The sequence below is a fragment of the Pseudochaenichthys georgianus genome, chromosome 5 (assembly GCF_902827115.2).
Source record: "Pseudochaenichthys georgianus chromosome 5, fPseGeo1.2, whole genome shotgun sequence".
NCBI lineage: Eukaryota > Metazoa > Chordata > Actinopteri > Perciformes > Channichthyidae > Pseudochaenichthys > Pseudochaenichthys georgianus.
Genome location: NC_047507.1, coordinates 11,539,695 through 11,555,835, shown reverse-complemented (window position 1 = coordinate 11,555,835; position 16,141 = coordinate 11,539,695). Strand labels below are relative to the sequence as shown.

General features: G+C 40.2%; 2 protein-coding genes across 5 annotated transcripts in view; both read right to left on the bottom strand.

Annotated features, from left to right (window-relative positions):
- Window positions 1-5,818: 5,818 nt before the first annotated feature.
- On the bottom strand, window positions 5,819-8,995 carry myl2a (myosin, light chain 2a, regulatory, cardiac, slow). The gene is made up of 7 exons (XM_034083229.1): window positions 8,919-8,995; window positions 8,294-8,386; window positions 7,704-7,779; window positions 6,857-6,961; window positions 6,693-6,771; window positions 6,461-6,509; window positions 5,819-6,244 (listed from the first exon to the last, which is right to left on the bottom strand). Exons 1-7 carry the CDS (start codon window positions 8,919-8,921, stop codon window positions 6,140-6,142), a joined length of 510 nt encoding a protein of 169 aa, XP_033939120.1. The 5' UTR covers window positions 8,922-8,995; the 3' UTR covers window positions 5,819-6,139.
- Window positions 8,996-12,266: 3,271 nt separating this feature from the next.
- cita (citron rho-interacting serine/threonine kinase a) overlaps window positions 12,267-16,141 on the bottom strand; it is a 65,654-nt gene continuing 61,779 nt past the window's right edge. For all 4 annotated transcript variants that reach the window (XM_034083077.1, XM_034083078.1, XM_034083076.1 and 1 more), the window contains 2 exons: window positions 14,831-15,215; window positions 12,267-14,241 (listed from right to left, as the gene is read on the bottom strand). In XM_034083077.1, coding sequence (XP_033938968.1) covers window positions 14,218-14,241; window positions 14,831-15,215 — 409 coding nt within the window. In that variant the 3' untranslated portion in view covers window positions 12,267-14,217. The remainder of the gene's footprint in view (window positions 14,242-14,830; window positions 15,216-16,141) is intronic.

Here is a 16,141-nt window from a genome sequence, read left to right as displayed (position 1 = left end):
CACAAAAAAAAAAATTAAAACATGAAAAAAAAAACATCTCAGTACACCGTCGCCGTGATAAGTATGTTTAAATAATGTTGTTAATATGCCTAGATTGCCTACTCTCAAAGTCATATATTATATTATTGAGTCAATAATATAATACATTAACCGTGCTTTACCTGAACCTCATCATGACACTAGAGAGGACGGCAGGATTGTAATTTCCCGTGTTCAGTGAATGCAACAGAGGCAAGGCACCAGACCAACCTGAGTTGAATGGAAATAAACATGTCTTATTGGCTGAGAGGTACCTATCCTGTGAACTGTAACAATGTTTAAAATAAACTGTCAGTCGGACTCAGAGTTTTTGAAGATGGACATAATAAAAAAAATTCTTAAAAAAGACGAAAATTCTCAAGTGGTGGCTCACACAACAACCCCAGAGCCACCACTCGAGCCAGGCAAACAAGATGTAAATGTCAGTAAACTTCCAAGTTATGCGAACATGTAAGCAAAGCATAAATTACAGCTACATTGACGTTACTTTGAATCTAAGGTCCAAAAGCTTAAACCTCGTATTATTATTAAGAGAGACATAACACATTTTGTGGAGCAGGGTTTTGTACATGATCTGTTTGGGTTCGATTGGAGAAAAATCGATCTGTGTGCTGATGTAGAAACTGCATGGTCTTATTGTTATATTGGTTGTATGGAGATCATTGATAGAAATGCACCCCTGCGTACATTTAGAGTAAAGGGACGAGACAATCCTTGGTTTTCTGCTGAGCTGTCTAGTCTCCTTCATGAGAGAAACAAGGCCTGGGCAAAGGCTAGGAAATCAGGCTCAGAGGTAGAATGGCTGCGTTTTAGGCAGCTAAGGAATAGCTTCACTTCAAATGTCAAAAGTGCAAAGTCGAAGTACTATTTGTCAGTAACTACAGAAAACCTAAATAATCCTAGGAAAGTTTGGAAAGCCATACAATCGATATCCACCGGTGAGATCCGTAATGAGCTACCTCCGTGCCTTACCACAGCATCTGGCTCTATATCGGACAGGGCCACTATGTTAAATTGCTTTAATGAGCATTTTGTGTCCTGTGGTTCTATGTTTGATTCTGTGAACACCCCAATCCGTGACTCTGAACAACGTGGTCTGGAAAACCCTTTCAGTTTTACTCCTTTTACTGTCAATGTTGTTCATGAAGCATTATCTAAGCTAGATCCTAAGAAACCGGCTGGCCCGGACAACTTGGAACCATTCTTTTTAAAGATAGCTGCAGATTTTATTGCTCTTCCTCTTACTACTCTTTTAACCTCTCCCTCAGCACAAATGCAATTCCAAAAGTATGGAAGTCTGCTTATGTCTTGCCTTTACTGAAAGGAGGGGAGGCAACTATTTTAAATAACTATAGGCCAATCTCTAAATTGTCTGTTCTGGCGAAGGTGCTGGAACGCCTAGTGAGTGAACAAGTAAAGGAGTTTTTATGTAAGAATGATATCCTGTCTAAACATCAGTCAGGATTCAGAAAGCACCATCACTGCCACAATGAAAGTGGTGAATGACATTACGAGTATTTTAGATAAAAAGCAGAGTTGTGCAGCTCTGTTTATTGACCTTTCCAAAGCGTTTGACACCGTTGATCATCGCATTTTAAAGCAGAGGCTACTCAGTATTGGCATATCCAGCCATGCAGTGGGGTGGTTTGTGAACTACCTCTCTGAAAGGTCCCAATGTGTTCATTTTGATGGCCTGTCTTCTGAGTGGTTAAACATGGCTAATGGTGTACCACAAGGTTCTGTTTTAGGTCCACTTTTATTCTCTACAGTTTAGGTGAAAATGTTTAGGTGAAAATGTGGATGAAGCTACTTTACATTTTTATGCGGATGATACCGTGATGTACTGTGCAGGTCCCTCCATTAAAGAGGCTGGTGTTAAATTACAGGCTGTTTTTAACATTATTCAAGCTCGCTGAGCTTAAGCTTCTTTTAAATGTTGATAAAACCAAGGTAATGCTCTTTTCTAAAGCTAAAAAGACTACATACACTGCTTTGGATATTGTTACTATGCAAGGACAAGTACTCAAAGTGGTTACCTGTTACAAATACCTTGGTATCTGGCTTGATAATTGTCTTACTTTTAAACTTCAGGTCATTCATCTGCTTAAAAAGCTGAGGGTTAGACTAGGTTTCTTCTACAGGAACAAGTCCTGTTTCTCATTTGAAGCCAGGAAAAGGCTAGTCACTGTGACCTTTTTACCTGTGCTGGGCTATGGTGATTTGATATATATATGAATGCACCTGCCCATTGCCTGGAAAAGTTAGATGCTGCCTATCACAGTGCTCTGAGATTTGTTACTAACTGTAAAACACTTACTCATCACTGTACCCTGTATGCCAAGGCAGGTCTGCCTTCACTAACTGTACGGAGGCTCAGTCATTGGTACATGTTAATTTATAAAGCCATGTTGGGTAAACTACCTTTTTATATCTGCTCTCTGATCTCTCGACGAATTGAAAGTACGTATTGCCTGAGATCTCATGATGTTGTTTTATTAAATGTGCCAAGTGCTAGGACTGTCTTAGGGAAGAAAGCTTTTAGTTGTGCAGCTCCACTAAATTGGAACAGTCTGCAAACATGTTTAAAACTGAGCACTTTGGTTCCCCTGCATCATTTTAAAACTCGGCTGGGTGACATGCTGCTTGATACTCATGGTACCTGTCACTGTAAATAGAGTTTTGTAAACTGTACCCTGTACATTATTTTGTATGTATTGTATTGTTGTTCTGTTGTTTTTATGTTACATGTGTAACTAAAGTCCTGCAGGTCACCCTTGAAAAAGAGATCTTTTGTTCTCAAGGGGCTTTCACCTGGTTAAATAAAGGCTACAAACAATCGCGGGGGGAAGCTAAACCATTAGCAAGTAGCTATAGCTAGCCAGATATATTAAATAAACACTGTCATACAATCTTTTTTAGCATTACCTGGTGATTTCAAAGAAAGCTCTTTAAATGTTGACTTACTGTTCGACATGAAGCTAGAAGCTACCTTACAGTACACAGTTGATCCTGAGTCCTGTCTGTTAAAGTGTTTCATAGTTAGCTTAGCTAAGCATAAACCTAGTACTGAAATATATGGATGTTATGTGAAAGTATTTCTGAGAAAAAGTCAGCTGAAATGGTGGCATAGTTGCCACTGCTTTACGTGTCGACAGCATGTTTGAACGTATTTGCAGCAGTAAATGTGGCTGTTTGGCCACTGACGTTGCCATAACAACATCTGAATTTAAATGTGCTACCTCTTTTTGTGACAGATTTTTGCAAGAAATTATAATTCTTCTGAATGATATTCCTATTGTCAGCTAGTTTCTATGTGAACGTTATGAGATGGACAGCCAGAGAGAATACATGAAAAACAGTTATGAAATACTATATGGCAAAACAAGAATACAGTTTAAGTGATTTTTAAAATATCCATAAAGAACAATCTGTTTACAGTTCTGTTTCATATGGGTGTTGAGAGATGTATCTATAGATCTCTTAATTTTGCTCTCAAAGTGCACCAGATTGATGCTTTTAACTTCAATATTAAAAAAAAAAAAATCTTCCCGGGGGAGCATGCCCCCGGACCCCCCTAGAGGAGGTTAGGTCCACGGTGTTTACATACTTATTTATACAATATGTGTGTTTATGCTAACATCGTAAGACAAAAGTTGGTTCCGTGTTGTGTGTAGTGAGAACGCGCTAGAGTGAGGGGGGCCCCCAAGCCAAAGCTCGCTTAGTGCCCCCAAAAGTCTAAGGCCGGCCCTGGGTACGGAGAATGTCTGTTTTTCATATGAGAGCATCAAGATTAAAGCGTCGTTCAGGGGTTTATCTTGACACATGGGGGTAGAGGAACTCTTCAAGATAAAATACAATGTTTTAGCATATTAGCAGCTAATAAAGCTGTTGTGGCTAATGTGTTAGCAAACACATCCTGCAGATATATTGAGACACATTAGCATTTTTTTTGGAGCTACGTTTCTGGCCTCCTGATGATTGTAAGTTTAATATCCTGACATAAGTGCTGTTTTGTCCTCCACCGACTCCTGAGTGAAATATCTGTCTCTTTAGATCAGGGGTGTCAAACTCAATTTCTTCGCGGGCCACATCAGCATTATGGTTGCACTCAAAGGGCCGGTTGTAACTTTAAGACTATATATCAAAATATATATATAAATATTTAATATATATAAAATAATGTATTATATGACATCATTGCCTCTGTATTGGATTATTATCGGATAGGGTAATAACTTCATAATTAACTACGTCTGAAAGCAGAAGTCTAGGGCAAATCATTGCAAGTCTCTTCTGAGAATGTTACAAAATGATTTAAAAAATCTAATTATGAGAAAAAGGCAAATTCTAAGAACAAATTAATATTTTGAAGAAAATAAGTCAAATTCTGAGAAAAAAACTTGTTCTGAGAAAAAAAGTCAAGTTCTGAGAAAAAAGTCAAATTTGAGATGCATTGTGGGATATGTAGTTTATGGGCAACGTGCTTCTGTAAATCGGCATGTAACCGTATAATATCCTTTGCAATCTCTTGAGGGGCCGCATGAAATGAAGTCGCGGGCCGGATTTGGCCCCCGGGCCTTGAGTTTGACACCCCTGCTTTAGATGCTATTGGGAGTAACTTGAATGCACAACATAATAAATTACAAATAAATGTACTTGTTATAAGTAACTGTTTCTGAGGAAAATTATGAAATTCAATTGCAGCCACTTAACAACATCCTGGTGATTATAAAGTGGTTTCATCTGAATGTATTATTTTGGTTGAAAAACATATATGTACAGTACAGCCAATCGTAATTCCATAATAAAGCTGTTTATATTAAATAAATAAATACATTTTAAATACAAGTTTGGCAGTAATCTGTGTATAAACACTGCCCTGCTATGTTTATGCTTTATTATTGCCTAGAACTAAAACGCTGTTATTTCATCCATTGTCAATACAAAAAATAAATCATATTGGTGCATTTTAAGATAACGGTCATTCATCTCCATTGTCAATACAAAAAATAAATCAGATTGGTGCATTTTAAGATAACGGTCATTCATCTGGGCTAGCAGGCACAGCTAAAGTTAAAGGGACAATCTGCTCCTTATTATCCCCTCCTCTCCCTCAATAGCAACAGTCTGTTCCTAGAAACATATAGCGCTCAAATCATGTGAGCTCAGATGTCCTGTGTGATCCAAGCCTTTATCCCTAACCGCTTCAGAAGGCAATACCTCAGTCTGTGCATGACCCCCCCCCCCCCCGGAGCCTCCAGCTGCCAACAACCAGGCATCTCACATCACTCCACCTACTGTAAGTCTAGTGAGGTAGTAGATGTGGGTTCGGATCACTTTGTGGCATCCTATTGTGTCCGCCCGGCTGCCTGAACCAGCAGCAGTGTAGCATATCCCTCCTCACATCATCAGGACACTAAAATAACAGCAGGGCTTTGTCTCTCTAAAGCCCTCTGCTTCAGTAGCCAAACATTTTAATGCTTGGACGTGCACAATACACAAATAACTTTGCACATGCACAGACATACACACAATGCCACCCACTCGTTTTGGTGTAATCTCTTGGGCATTGTAGTGGACCACCAACCACTATTGTTGAGTAGACACATTCACTACCAAACATGGAGTCACACTGGTACAGCCATGTGTTCAAGCATCAATCTGACGAGACAGTAAACATATGACTTACAGGTCACCTCTTTTACATACTTTGTGTACTGTTTGGAATTGTTTCCCCATTGTCTTTATCAAATGTTTAAAAATCAGAATGACAAACAGGCAGTATTTTAAAACTTTTATTAGACGAACATTCACAGACCTAACAGTTGGATAAAATACATAGATGGTGTGGTGAAGCGTAGGTAATGGTAAATAAAAACCTGTTTGCCTCAGTTGAATGTAAGAACATACAGGTAGCAGAGAGGAAGCTCACTTTGGTTACTGTCCATTTTTGGGGCCTGTGAACGCACATTTTGTCTTGGGCTCCTGAGTAAGAACTGAGCAGAACGCAGCAAAAACAAAGGGCCAGAATCTCCTTCACGAGCCAGGTTCAAGTCATGTCCGGGCAAAAGATAAACGTTCTATTTGTTGTTGAAAATATTTACTCCTGGTCCTTCTCCTCTCCGTGGGTGATGATGTGAACCAGGTTCTTGTAATCCAGGTTTCCTGCCACATCTGGGGGGAATGCAGCGAACATCTGCTCCATCTAACAAAGAAGAAAACAGATATTAGCACTAACTTTAGCAGTGATTTAGCGCTTCACCAAAACAATCGATTAGCATTCATAAGATGTGTGATGATGATTCATTGTTTTTGGCATGGATCTAGATGATCGTCATGATGACGTGTATCTTCCTGTGTTTTATGGACCCACGCTAAAAGCAATCAGACATAATTATGATAATCAGGTTCTACAATATACCTCTTCAGGGGAAAATCGGTCTGCTTGCGTTGTTAGCATCTGTGTAACACTGAATGGGGAAAAAAAGAGACAAAAATACAGCTTGAGATGACGAAGCCTGTGCGCACCAGGAGGAAATGTGCCGGTCCAGAGGGAGCCGTACTGGGCTGAATCGTTGCAGTCAAACTCAGATGCCATTTTAAATTGTGAGTAAAACGCCAACACAACACTCCTCTAAATTAAATTCACTTACTAGTCCTTCTTCAGCGAGCCTTTCGCCTCAGGGTCAAAGACTTTAAAAGCGTTGAGGATGGTCTCCTCTGGATCAGCACCTGGAGACATCAAAACAGTCAGTACTTTTCACAGTTGGATCATATTTTTTAAATAAATGTAGATCTTTAGCCAGTTTGTTCTTACCTTTCAGCTTCTCACCGAACATGGTGAGGAAGACGGTGAAGTTGATTGGGCCGGGAGCCTCTTTCAGCATCTCATCAATCTCTTCCTGTTTCACATTGACACGTCCTGTGGCACCACACACATTCAACATATGAACAACTGAATAAATCAGATTGAGTTTCTGCTAGGGCAGTAAGAACATACTGATACTGATACGGGGTGTGGACTGGTACTGGAGAGGGGCCAGTTCACCTCCTGGGCCTCTGCCAAAGTGCCCTTGAGCAAGGCACCTAACCCCCAACTGCTCACTGGCGCCGGCTAGACTGGCTGCCTCCGCTCTGACCTCTCAACTGCATGTGTGCATATAACTGTGTGTATTTGTATATGTATGTGCATGTTCTAAAAAGTGTGTACTGTGTGTACTATATGACCTGTATAAAAACACGTGTGTGTACGACAGAGTGGAAACTGAATTTCCCCCTCGGGGGGTTAATAAAGGTCCATCTTCTTCTACTTCTATATACTTGAGTACTGGATCTTTGGTTTTGTAATACTTAACAGATTTTTTAATTAGATTTTTTCCAAAAGGTTAACACAAACATGTTAACTCTTCATTCAGTTTGTATATAAATGATGGTCTGCTCTTTACACCATGAAAGTATTCCTCCAATACATTTAATTGTTAACACTTTATCATTGCCAAATTCTTGAGTAAACCAAACCCTTTGTCGCCTCAAGAGAAATATGGATCTTAAGTCCTGTTGAGCTTTAGCCACTAAACAAACCTCAAACACTATTGTCGTTTATCAATAATAATGAATAAATCTACAGCACCTTGTAGGACTGAATACGGGGGATGCCAACGTACCTAGAGCAGCAAAAGTGTCCCTCAGGTCGTTCTTGTCGATGAAGCCGTCCCTGTTCTGGTCCATGATAGTGAAGGCCTGAGGGCACATACAAAGTATTGATAAGTGAGAGCAGCCACATGCTTCAACCCAATTCCCAGAAAGAAAGGAACATCATGTCACATTCTCAGTCTTCCCTTGAATATTTTGTGTCCTCTTTAAAGATGAGCACTTTTAAGTATTAATAACCCGTGCGCTGAGGTTTATCCCGGCATCCAGGGCATGCCCAGCAGTTTATCTGCAGCTCTAATCACTGCCGACACCGTCTGGATGTCTGAGCTGCACTGAGCGTCACACCAGCATACCACCAGGCCAGGGCCAGGGAAACAGACAGGTGGGCATACTACACCGATGAACAATGGCAATGGAAAGACAAAGGAGGACGGAGAGCGGAGAAGAAATAGAAAACGATGTATGTGTTGCTGTGTAAGTATGAGTCATGATCATAATACTCAACATGGTGAGCTAACTTGCATATTCATATGTCATTTCTACAATGTGTGAGCAAAATCTTAATTAGTGGGGGGACCGATATTGGTTGAGCAGTTTTCACCTCTTTAAACTCCTGGATCTGAGCCTGCTCAAACATGGAGAACACGTTGGAGTTGGCTCCCTCTGCTGTCCTCTTCTTAGCTTTCTTGGGGGCCTTTTTGCACAAAGAAAGAAGAATAAATGCAATACAAATCTCATGGCAGTTAAGTTAAAACTATACAACAGCAATACAATTGGTTGAATAGCTTTATATCAGAAGGGAAAATACCATAACAAAGTGCATAAACATAAACATTGACTAATTTTAGTATCCTGCAGCAGGTCAAACATCGTGATTATTTGTCCTTGAAAAATATGGTGTTATTTGGGATGCATTAAATTAAGGCTGTTGCAATACATCCAATGTGCGGTACACGTTTTTAAGAATGAATCCTCTGCCAAGGTAAGCTACTTTCCATCCATTGATGTTTTCAAATCAAGCCTCAAACTTGTTATTCATCTCATTACGCTAATAAAACAATGTTTCAGTTCAGATTAAGACATATCACACGTTTTAAATGTTTAAAATATAAAGATTAAAGTGTGGAAATATGCCACAGATACAAAAATAAAGTTAGCATTTTGAAAGCCAAATCATGTCCCACATCTGCCATCAGACATCATCCCACACGCACACAGGGACTTACCATGGCTGAGCAGCTGAGGCTAACAGTGATTTCAGTGAACAATGGGGAGACGGTGGGCGCCCTTTTGTAGTCCCAACCCTCAGCTCCACTGGATGATATTTATAAACTATGTCCTCTTTAGGAAGTGACAGGTAAATGATGCTTCATACAGCACATACAGTATGGCTGCTTACAAGCACACACACACACAAACACACACATTAGACAAAGAGATTGAAATAACTGGTTAAGAATATCAAGAGCAGACTGAAGGTTAAAACACTTAATGAAGTTAAACTGCCCTCTGTCCACAGAGCAGTCCAAACTATAGAAAGGCAAGGTAATAACAGATTCATGTTTATGTTTTTATATGAAAAATGGTGCTAAGGAAACCCAGGTTGAGCCAAATGGGATGGGGTAAAGTCACAATAGGAATTTATCTGGAGAAATCAGGCAGTTTCGTTTCAGCGGATCAGTTATTGGACCTAAATCTAATAATTTTAAAATAGATAACTATGACCATTCAAAGTGTGCTTAAACTTGTGTGTTCCAGTTCAGTCTTCAAACAATATTAAATGCAGTTTGTCCTCACAATGCATGACATATATAAGTTAAATATAAGTTAGAAAAAGGACGTAGCTGGTGATGGTAGAATAATACATATTTTAAACATGGAGTAAAAACTTTTAAAATAAGATTTTAAAATCAACAAACCAAGAGAAAAAGGAAACCGTAAATATTTGTAAACAATTGAATAGACGTGCTTTGAGTGCATTTATGCTCACCTTGAGAAATTCTGAGAAGAAACAAATGTTCATTAAATAATATATATCTGGTAAAATGTTAACTTGAAGGATATTTCCCACAAACCAATTTGATTCAATGTCCCTACTCTCACTAACAAAATCTTTATCACATCTGTTTTAAAATTCTGAAGTGTGTGCAAAATATTTCTTGTCTTCCTTCGATTCAAGACGGGTGGAAATCACAAGCTCCTTGAGTGCGATTTATTGACCCGTCAGGACTGTTTTACGGCCATCCTTCAGGCCCGGTTCTACGGGGGTGCATAAGGGTGCATTGCACCCTCAGTTGAGTCGTTATGCACCCTCATTTGAAAAATTAAAAGTAAAACAAATTAAAAGTGAAAAATATTACATTTTGCCTACTATTACTAACAATAGTAGTAATAATAATAATAAGAAGAATATAGTTGAAATAAAATAAATTGTAATTGTGGTTGAATAACATTGTCTGCTGCATTTATTTGATCAATTTAAATGGTAAGTAACGTTACGTCAGGTGCGCGTGACCTGTGCCGCTGCGCGTTCATCATCTGCAAGGTGCTGACACAGCAGTCAATGATGGATCAGAAAATGGTTAAAACAACCAGCCCTTATCCTCAGCATACACTGCATCTACTGCAGGTAATAACAGTTCAGATCATGGGGACATTACGTTACTGTCATGGACACTAACGTCCTCCTGCCCGACTCGCCGGCTTTGCCCGCCTCGCCCACAGAGGCGGAGCAGCCACAGCCGTCTTCGTTACCCCAAACACCGCAAGTGCCAGGGGACCTCTGCAAAACAGAGCCTGCCCAGGTATATTTAAAAAAGTACCCAACTCGCCTGTACAGTGGGGTAAGGCGCTCATTTTGCAGCTCATGGTTTCAAAACAGAGATTGGCTAGAATATTCATGTAAAAAAGATGCCATCTTCTGCTATGCATGTAGACATTTCGGTTCAAGTAAGTCAGATGCCTTCACCACAACTGGGGACAACAACTGGCGCCATGCTCTTCTGGCTACGTGATAAGGGACTGGGATCCATAGATCTCTTAATGTTGCTCTCAAAGTGCACCAGATTGATGCTTTTAACTTCAATATTTAAAAATAAATCTTCCCGGGGGAGCATGCCCCCGGACCCCCCCAGAGGAGGTGAGGACCCCCATAGAGGGTGTTAGGTACACTCCCCACTTATAAAAATAGCACTTTACCACTGCACCCTCTCTAATCTCAGATGCACCCTTAGTCATTTTGTTCTGGAACCGGGCCTGCTTATTAGTCACATCTAACCCTAACCCACACGCTTCATATGTTACAGCCCACACTGTTAACAGTACAGTATGTGTCCTTGTACTCTCTCAATGGTAAATGTATCTGTCCCATTTCGTCCATGAAACATAATCACCCACATTGTTTCTGATACTATTATAAAAAGGTCAATTATATGAAAAAGAGCTGATACAATAAATCAATTTATAGGTCGATAGAAAAATAATCGCCAACTTTTAAATCATAGATTCATACAACATTTTTAGTATTTCCTCCCATTTTTGCCAAAAAATCAAAATGTTGTATGAATCTATGACGACATGTCTTCTGCTTCTTTCTTTCCAACTGGACTGAAGACATTTAAAGACATTTCCACGGACTTTGAAAACTGGGATGGAGCTTTTGTATCCACCAAACAATTAACTGATATATATAGAAAGCAAGCATCAGAATAGTTTAATGTCATTATACTGTAACTGTACAGTGAGATATTTCAGATTTGAGGATGATGAAGATAATCATTACGTATGTAGTTTGCACTCTTGTACAACTAAGCTCGATGTTGTCAACAGCAGAAGGTGCGACATACTCAAGGGAGATCTGCTGACATTGAACACGTTCTTAACAATGTGCCATTACACCATTAACACGTCGGCCGGTGCCACGTGTGGCTCTCAGGTCAAGGAAAGTGACTGTGTGTGAAAATGAGATGAATGGGCCGGGGTGCGGAGGCGATCTATATTTAAAGAGGCACTGGAAGCCTCCCTGCACTTACTGTCACACAAAAGCTGCTGATGAACCAACAGCAGATGTCCCTGGCTCTCATCCCGCAGCATGCTGTGTGCACGGAGAGTTATTGTTGCAGATGCTATTGTTGAAAACGTTTTAACCCCTTCAGCTCTTCTCAGTGTTGAGCTGCAGCTACCGGGACAGGAATGGCAGCGCCGTGATCAGACGTTTAAAAATAGACAACACAATGGACGTTGACAAATGGTCATTTCACACACTGACAAAACTGGAACGTTGACTTTAATTCAATTAAGTCAACAGATTTCAGATAACTGTATCATGTTAGTTGAAAGCAATAATATCAAGTTGAACCCTTATATATTTATTTAAACTAAATATGATTGCTTTGAACTAACTTAATGCAGTTATGTGAAATCTGTTGACATTAATTAAAGTCAACGATTTCAGTTTTTTCAGTGCAGGCAAGCCTCAAGTGAGCAGAAAGCACAAAGCTGTTTTCTCTTTTCTCACATGATGGAGCTCTGAGTCTGCACTTAATAATAACTCAACAACACATGAGGAGGCAGAGTTAAAGACAATGGTTATAATATTTAATATTCTGTGACAAAATCTCTACAGGGAACGCTAATAAAACATTTGTTAGCAGACATCAATATCATATCCAGCGTTACGGCATGATGATTCAGGACCATGTGATTAGATACAAATACAAAAAATGATTGAAAAATATAATAAAACAAGACGGGAAACCCCTTTGTTTATAGAGTCCCGTAGAGCCCAGTGTAAAGCTTGTGCAATCTGTAGAGTTGGGTGCTTTTTGTTTATCAATTGTGACCAACCTTCTCGGCTTTAATACATTCACGAAGAGTTTAACATATTATAAGAACCAAAGCTGATCCAGAAAGTTGAGTAAACTTCCTGTTGAGGGCCCTGCTGTTAACAGACACACTGGACAAGTTAACGTGTGGCATCTCATCTGTATGTATTGCTGGAAACCACAAACATGTTGTATTTCTACAGATCAAATTATGATCTATAGAAATAAAGGTCAAGTTTAAGCAGTTTAACAATACAAGTGGATGGTTTTAAGTGTTTTTGTTGGGTTGGGCTGTTGCCAAAAGAGTGCCTTAAATAAAAGAAAATTGAAGTGTTTATACTCGTGATTTACTGTGCTAGTATTTTTAAAGAAGGAGATGTTTTTAATCACGTGCTTTGTTGTTAAATCTCAGAATAAAAAATATAACCCAAATGAGACAGAAGCAGAAGACAACACTCCGTTTCATTTCAGATATACATATCCATGCCATTTACGAACCAGGAGAAAAACAAATATTATTTTCATCCACCTTTAACACGTTTGGGTTATATACAGTATTAGGGACGTGGTACAAAAAGAAATGCTCAAGCACTATGTTGAAAGCTTCAGACGTCATCTTTTCCCCCTCCTGTCATATAGTTCAGCACTGAGGTTTTGCCTGTGACGGATGGAAGTGCATACACGATCCAGATACAATCACTCACTTCGTAAAGGATGTTCGGACATATTAAAAGAATACTCATTGGACATTCAAGAGGACACATAATCACTTGTTTTTCTTTAACAAAAATAGACATGGCTTATCCAGCCTTGAAATTCCTTCTCAATATATATAAAATTATGTCTCGTCTATTTACAGTCAGATAGCGTTCTGAAGGATTAGAAAGTCCTGCTGGGGATTGTGGGTAGTGCAGTTTGTTTTAGTGTCGACCTACGTGAGGGCAGACAATGGTGTGTTTGTGTGGTTCTACAGGGCAGGGAGGGTTCTGTTGATTTGTATTGATATTTCTTTGTGCTCCAGCCAAGTCCTGTCACCTAAAGTAACCGAGGGCAGATTAGCAGATTGATTGTAATCAGCTGATAATGATTGTTTGTTGACATGTCAGCGCAGGACTGGAGCCAGAAACACTATCCTGCCCCGATCTGATGCTACTGTGGACGGAGCTGAGCTGAGAGGAGGACGTCGTGTTACTACTATTCTGCCATTTTCACTAGTGACTGACTATGAAATATTTTAGGCATCGATTTGTGTTGCTACGGCTGTGCTTATTTATTGTTGTCACTGCTGTCTGGAGTAAACTGGAACTACCACTGAGTCAGGTCTGACGTCACAAACTCATTTCCCAGATTTTGTGTTGGAAGCAGAAATCCAATCAAATGACTAATCCCTTCTACAGGTGCATACTCAAATACACTGAAGAGGTTGTTGACTATGGCATTTTGTTGACCTTTATTGACTCGGGTGAGCTCTGTGAGAAACATAACCCGATTCTAATGACATCTGTTTATTTCTGTGGTTCTCTCTGTTCTGACGGCTACAGTTGTTTTCCTCTGCGGGTCGTCGGCTTAGATGTCAGTAAAACTCGTGTGGCAGTGTTTTTCATCATGGATTGGTGACACTCGCACTGGTTCTCTGCTCTCTCCGTTCCCTTTTTACAGAAGACGCTTTTCTCTGTCCGTGTTAGGGGCGGCTCCGCTGTCCTCAAACCGATGATTGGTCCCAAACCTGAGGGGAACAGTCAAAGATAAGGGTTATTAATTAAACATGGAGTAATGGACCACCAAGGAATATTGTTAAAAACTGAACCAAACAAACAAAATATATTTTTTAACATTTTTCATTAAACCATTCCTTTTAAATGTGTATAGAATGTCATAAATATTGTATACGTTTAGTCTAAATAAAAACAAACAATAAGGGGGTTCTCTTTTCTTCACTATGTCATTATAGATTTGTAAAATTAAGAGCTTTAAAAATGTACACAGACAACTTAGTTTCCCAATTCCTGGTATTTGCTGTTATCTTGTACATTTAACAAATGTCTGTTACAATGTCCATACATCCATTTCATGTTCTACTTTAAAAACCATTTCCTCGTAAGAACTTTCTTTTTCTTTTTACCAGATATACATAACTGTCTCTTTTCAGCATTTCTCAAGGTGAGCATAAATGTCATCACAGATATGATCAAAGTGGTCACTGACTGTGTATCTTCCTCAGAGCCACATTGCAAATAACCCGTTTAGTACCCCCTGTCTGCAGCTCTGTGGAGGAGCAGTTAGTTATAGTAGAACATTCAACAGTAAAAGCGAACCTTGTTGACCTGGTTTATGGGCGTGCGACCGGAGCCAGTGTGAAGCCTTTGGCGCTCTTCGAACCGTCCGGGGGAGCGCTCCCTGCGGACGTCCATCATGCGGCCAGGAGAGCGGTCCATGCGGGGGTCCGCCATGGCCCGGCCCGGGGAGCGCTCTAACCGAGGGTCCGCCATGGCCCCACGGCCCGGAGACGCCACTATCCGGCTCTCCAACATCCGGCCGGGCGACTTCTCTCTCTCCAGCAGGCGGCTCGGGGACTTGTCCCGTCTGAACTCTGTGCGGGCCTCTCTGTAGCGGTGGGGGGTCCCGGGGTCTCCGTGAGGATTGCCTGCCAGCCTCTTAGAGATGTGCTCATTGTAGGAGGGGGGGCCGCGCTTGTTAGGGCTGTTAGGGAGGAACAGGGGCACAGAGACGGGCGGGAGGGGGGGGTCAAAGGAGGAAGTATTTGTGTCTCTATTGGGTCATGGGCTCTGCTGGGCACGGGGGGTCAGGCACAGCTGTGGTGAGGATGATGGACTCACAATAACGTTATTATTATTGGTGCTGCAGCACATTGCTCTTAATGGTTTGAATCAACCAATCCACGTGATTTAGTTTGCTGAGTGCAGAGATTTCAGTAGCAGCACAGTGAGTAACAAAGGCTCAGCTGGTAATGAGTTTCAAATTGGCAATCTCAGTCAGAAGTCTTTATTCAACAATGATCTTATTTTACATTTGAAAGGAGGCCTTTAAGAAAGCAATTATAATTGAGAAAGACGTATCTCAGGATCTGTTACAGATAAAAAAGGACATTTTTCTCCTGTAAAGAGCAAAATGAAGTCATTACTTCCCTATTTTAAACCCAGTTCAACCTAAAGTCCAGGACTTCACCATCACCACGTGTGGATGCCAACCTGAGCCCCGCAGAGTCCCATCGACCCTTCAGCAACACCCGTGAAGTGAGAGTGCTTCAATAAGGAGGACTAAACCCAACCCAAACAAATATATATAGTAAACAAGATGCTCAGGTAAAGAGAAATAAACACATAAACGCATCTCATCTTTGACTTTGTTTTTCCATCTGCAGGATTTATTATATGAGCGAATGAAGGCACGTCATCACTTATTCATCAATAAGTAAATAATGCATGGGTCAATCAAACCCTTTATTTTTTCTTTACCCGTTGTCCTAAATCGGTAGCTAAATTCAAGACAGAGTGAATCTACAGTTATGGGAATTCATCTCCTTTGTGCATTCTGTAAATGTATTTATTCATTTAAATGTTTTTGAGCAATAAATATAAATGTGTTATTAGATTGGTCCTCCATAT

Coding starts and splice junctions, on each gene's coding strand:
- myl2a (XM_034083229.1), bottom strand. Junction 7,780..8,293: donor AGATCCAGGAGTTTAAAGAG/GTGAAAACTGCT, acceptor ATGTGCCCTCAG/GCCTTCACTATCATGGACCA. Junction 6,510..6,692: donor GGCTCGCTGAAGAAGGACTA/GTAAGTGAATTT, acceptor TTCCCCATTCAG/TGTTACACAGATGCTAACAA.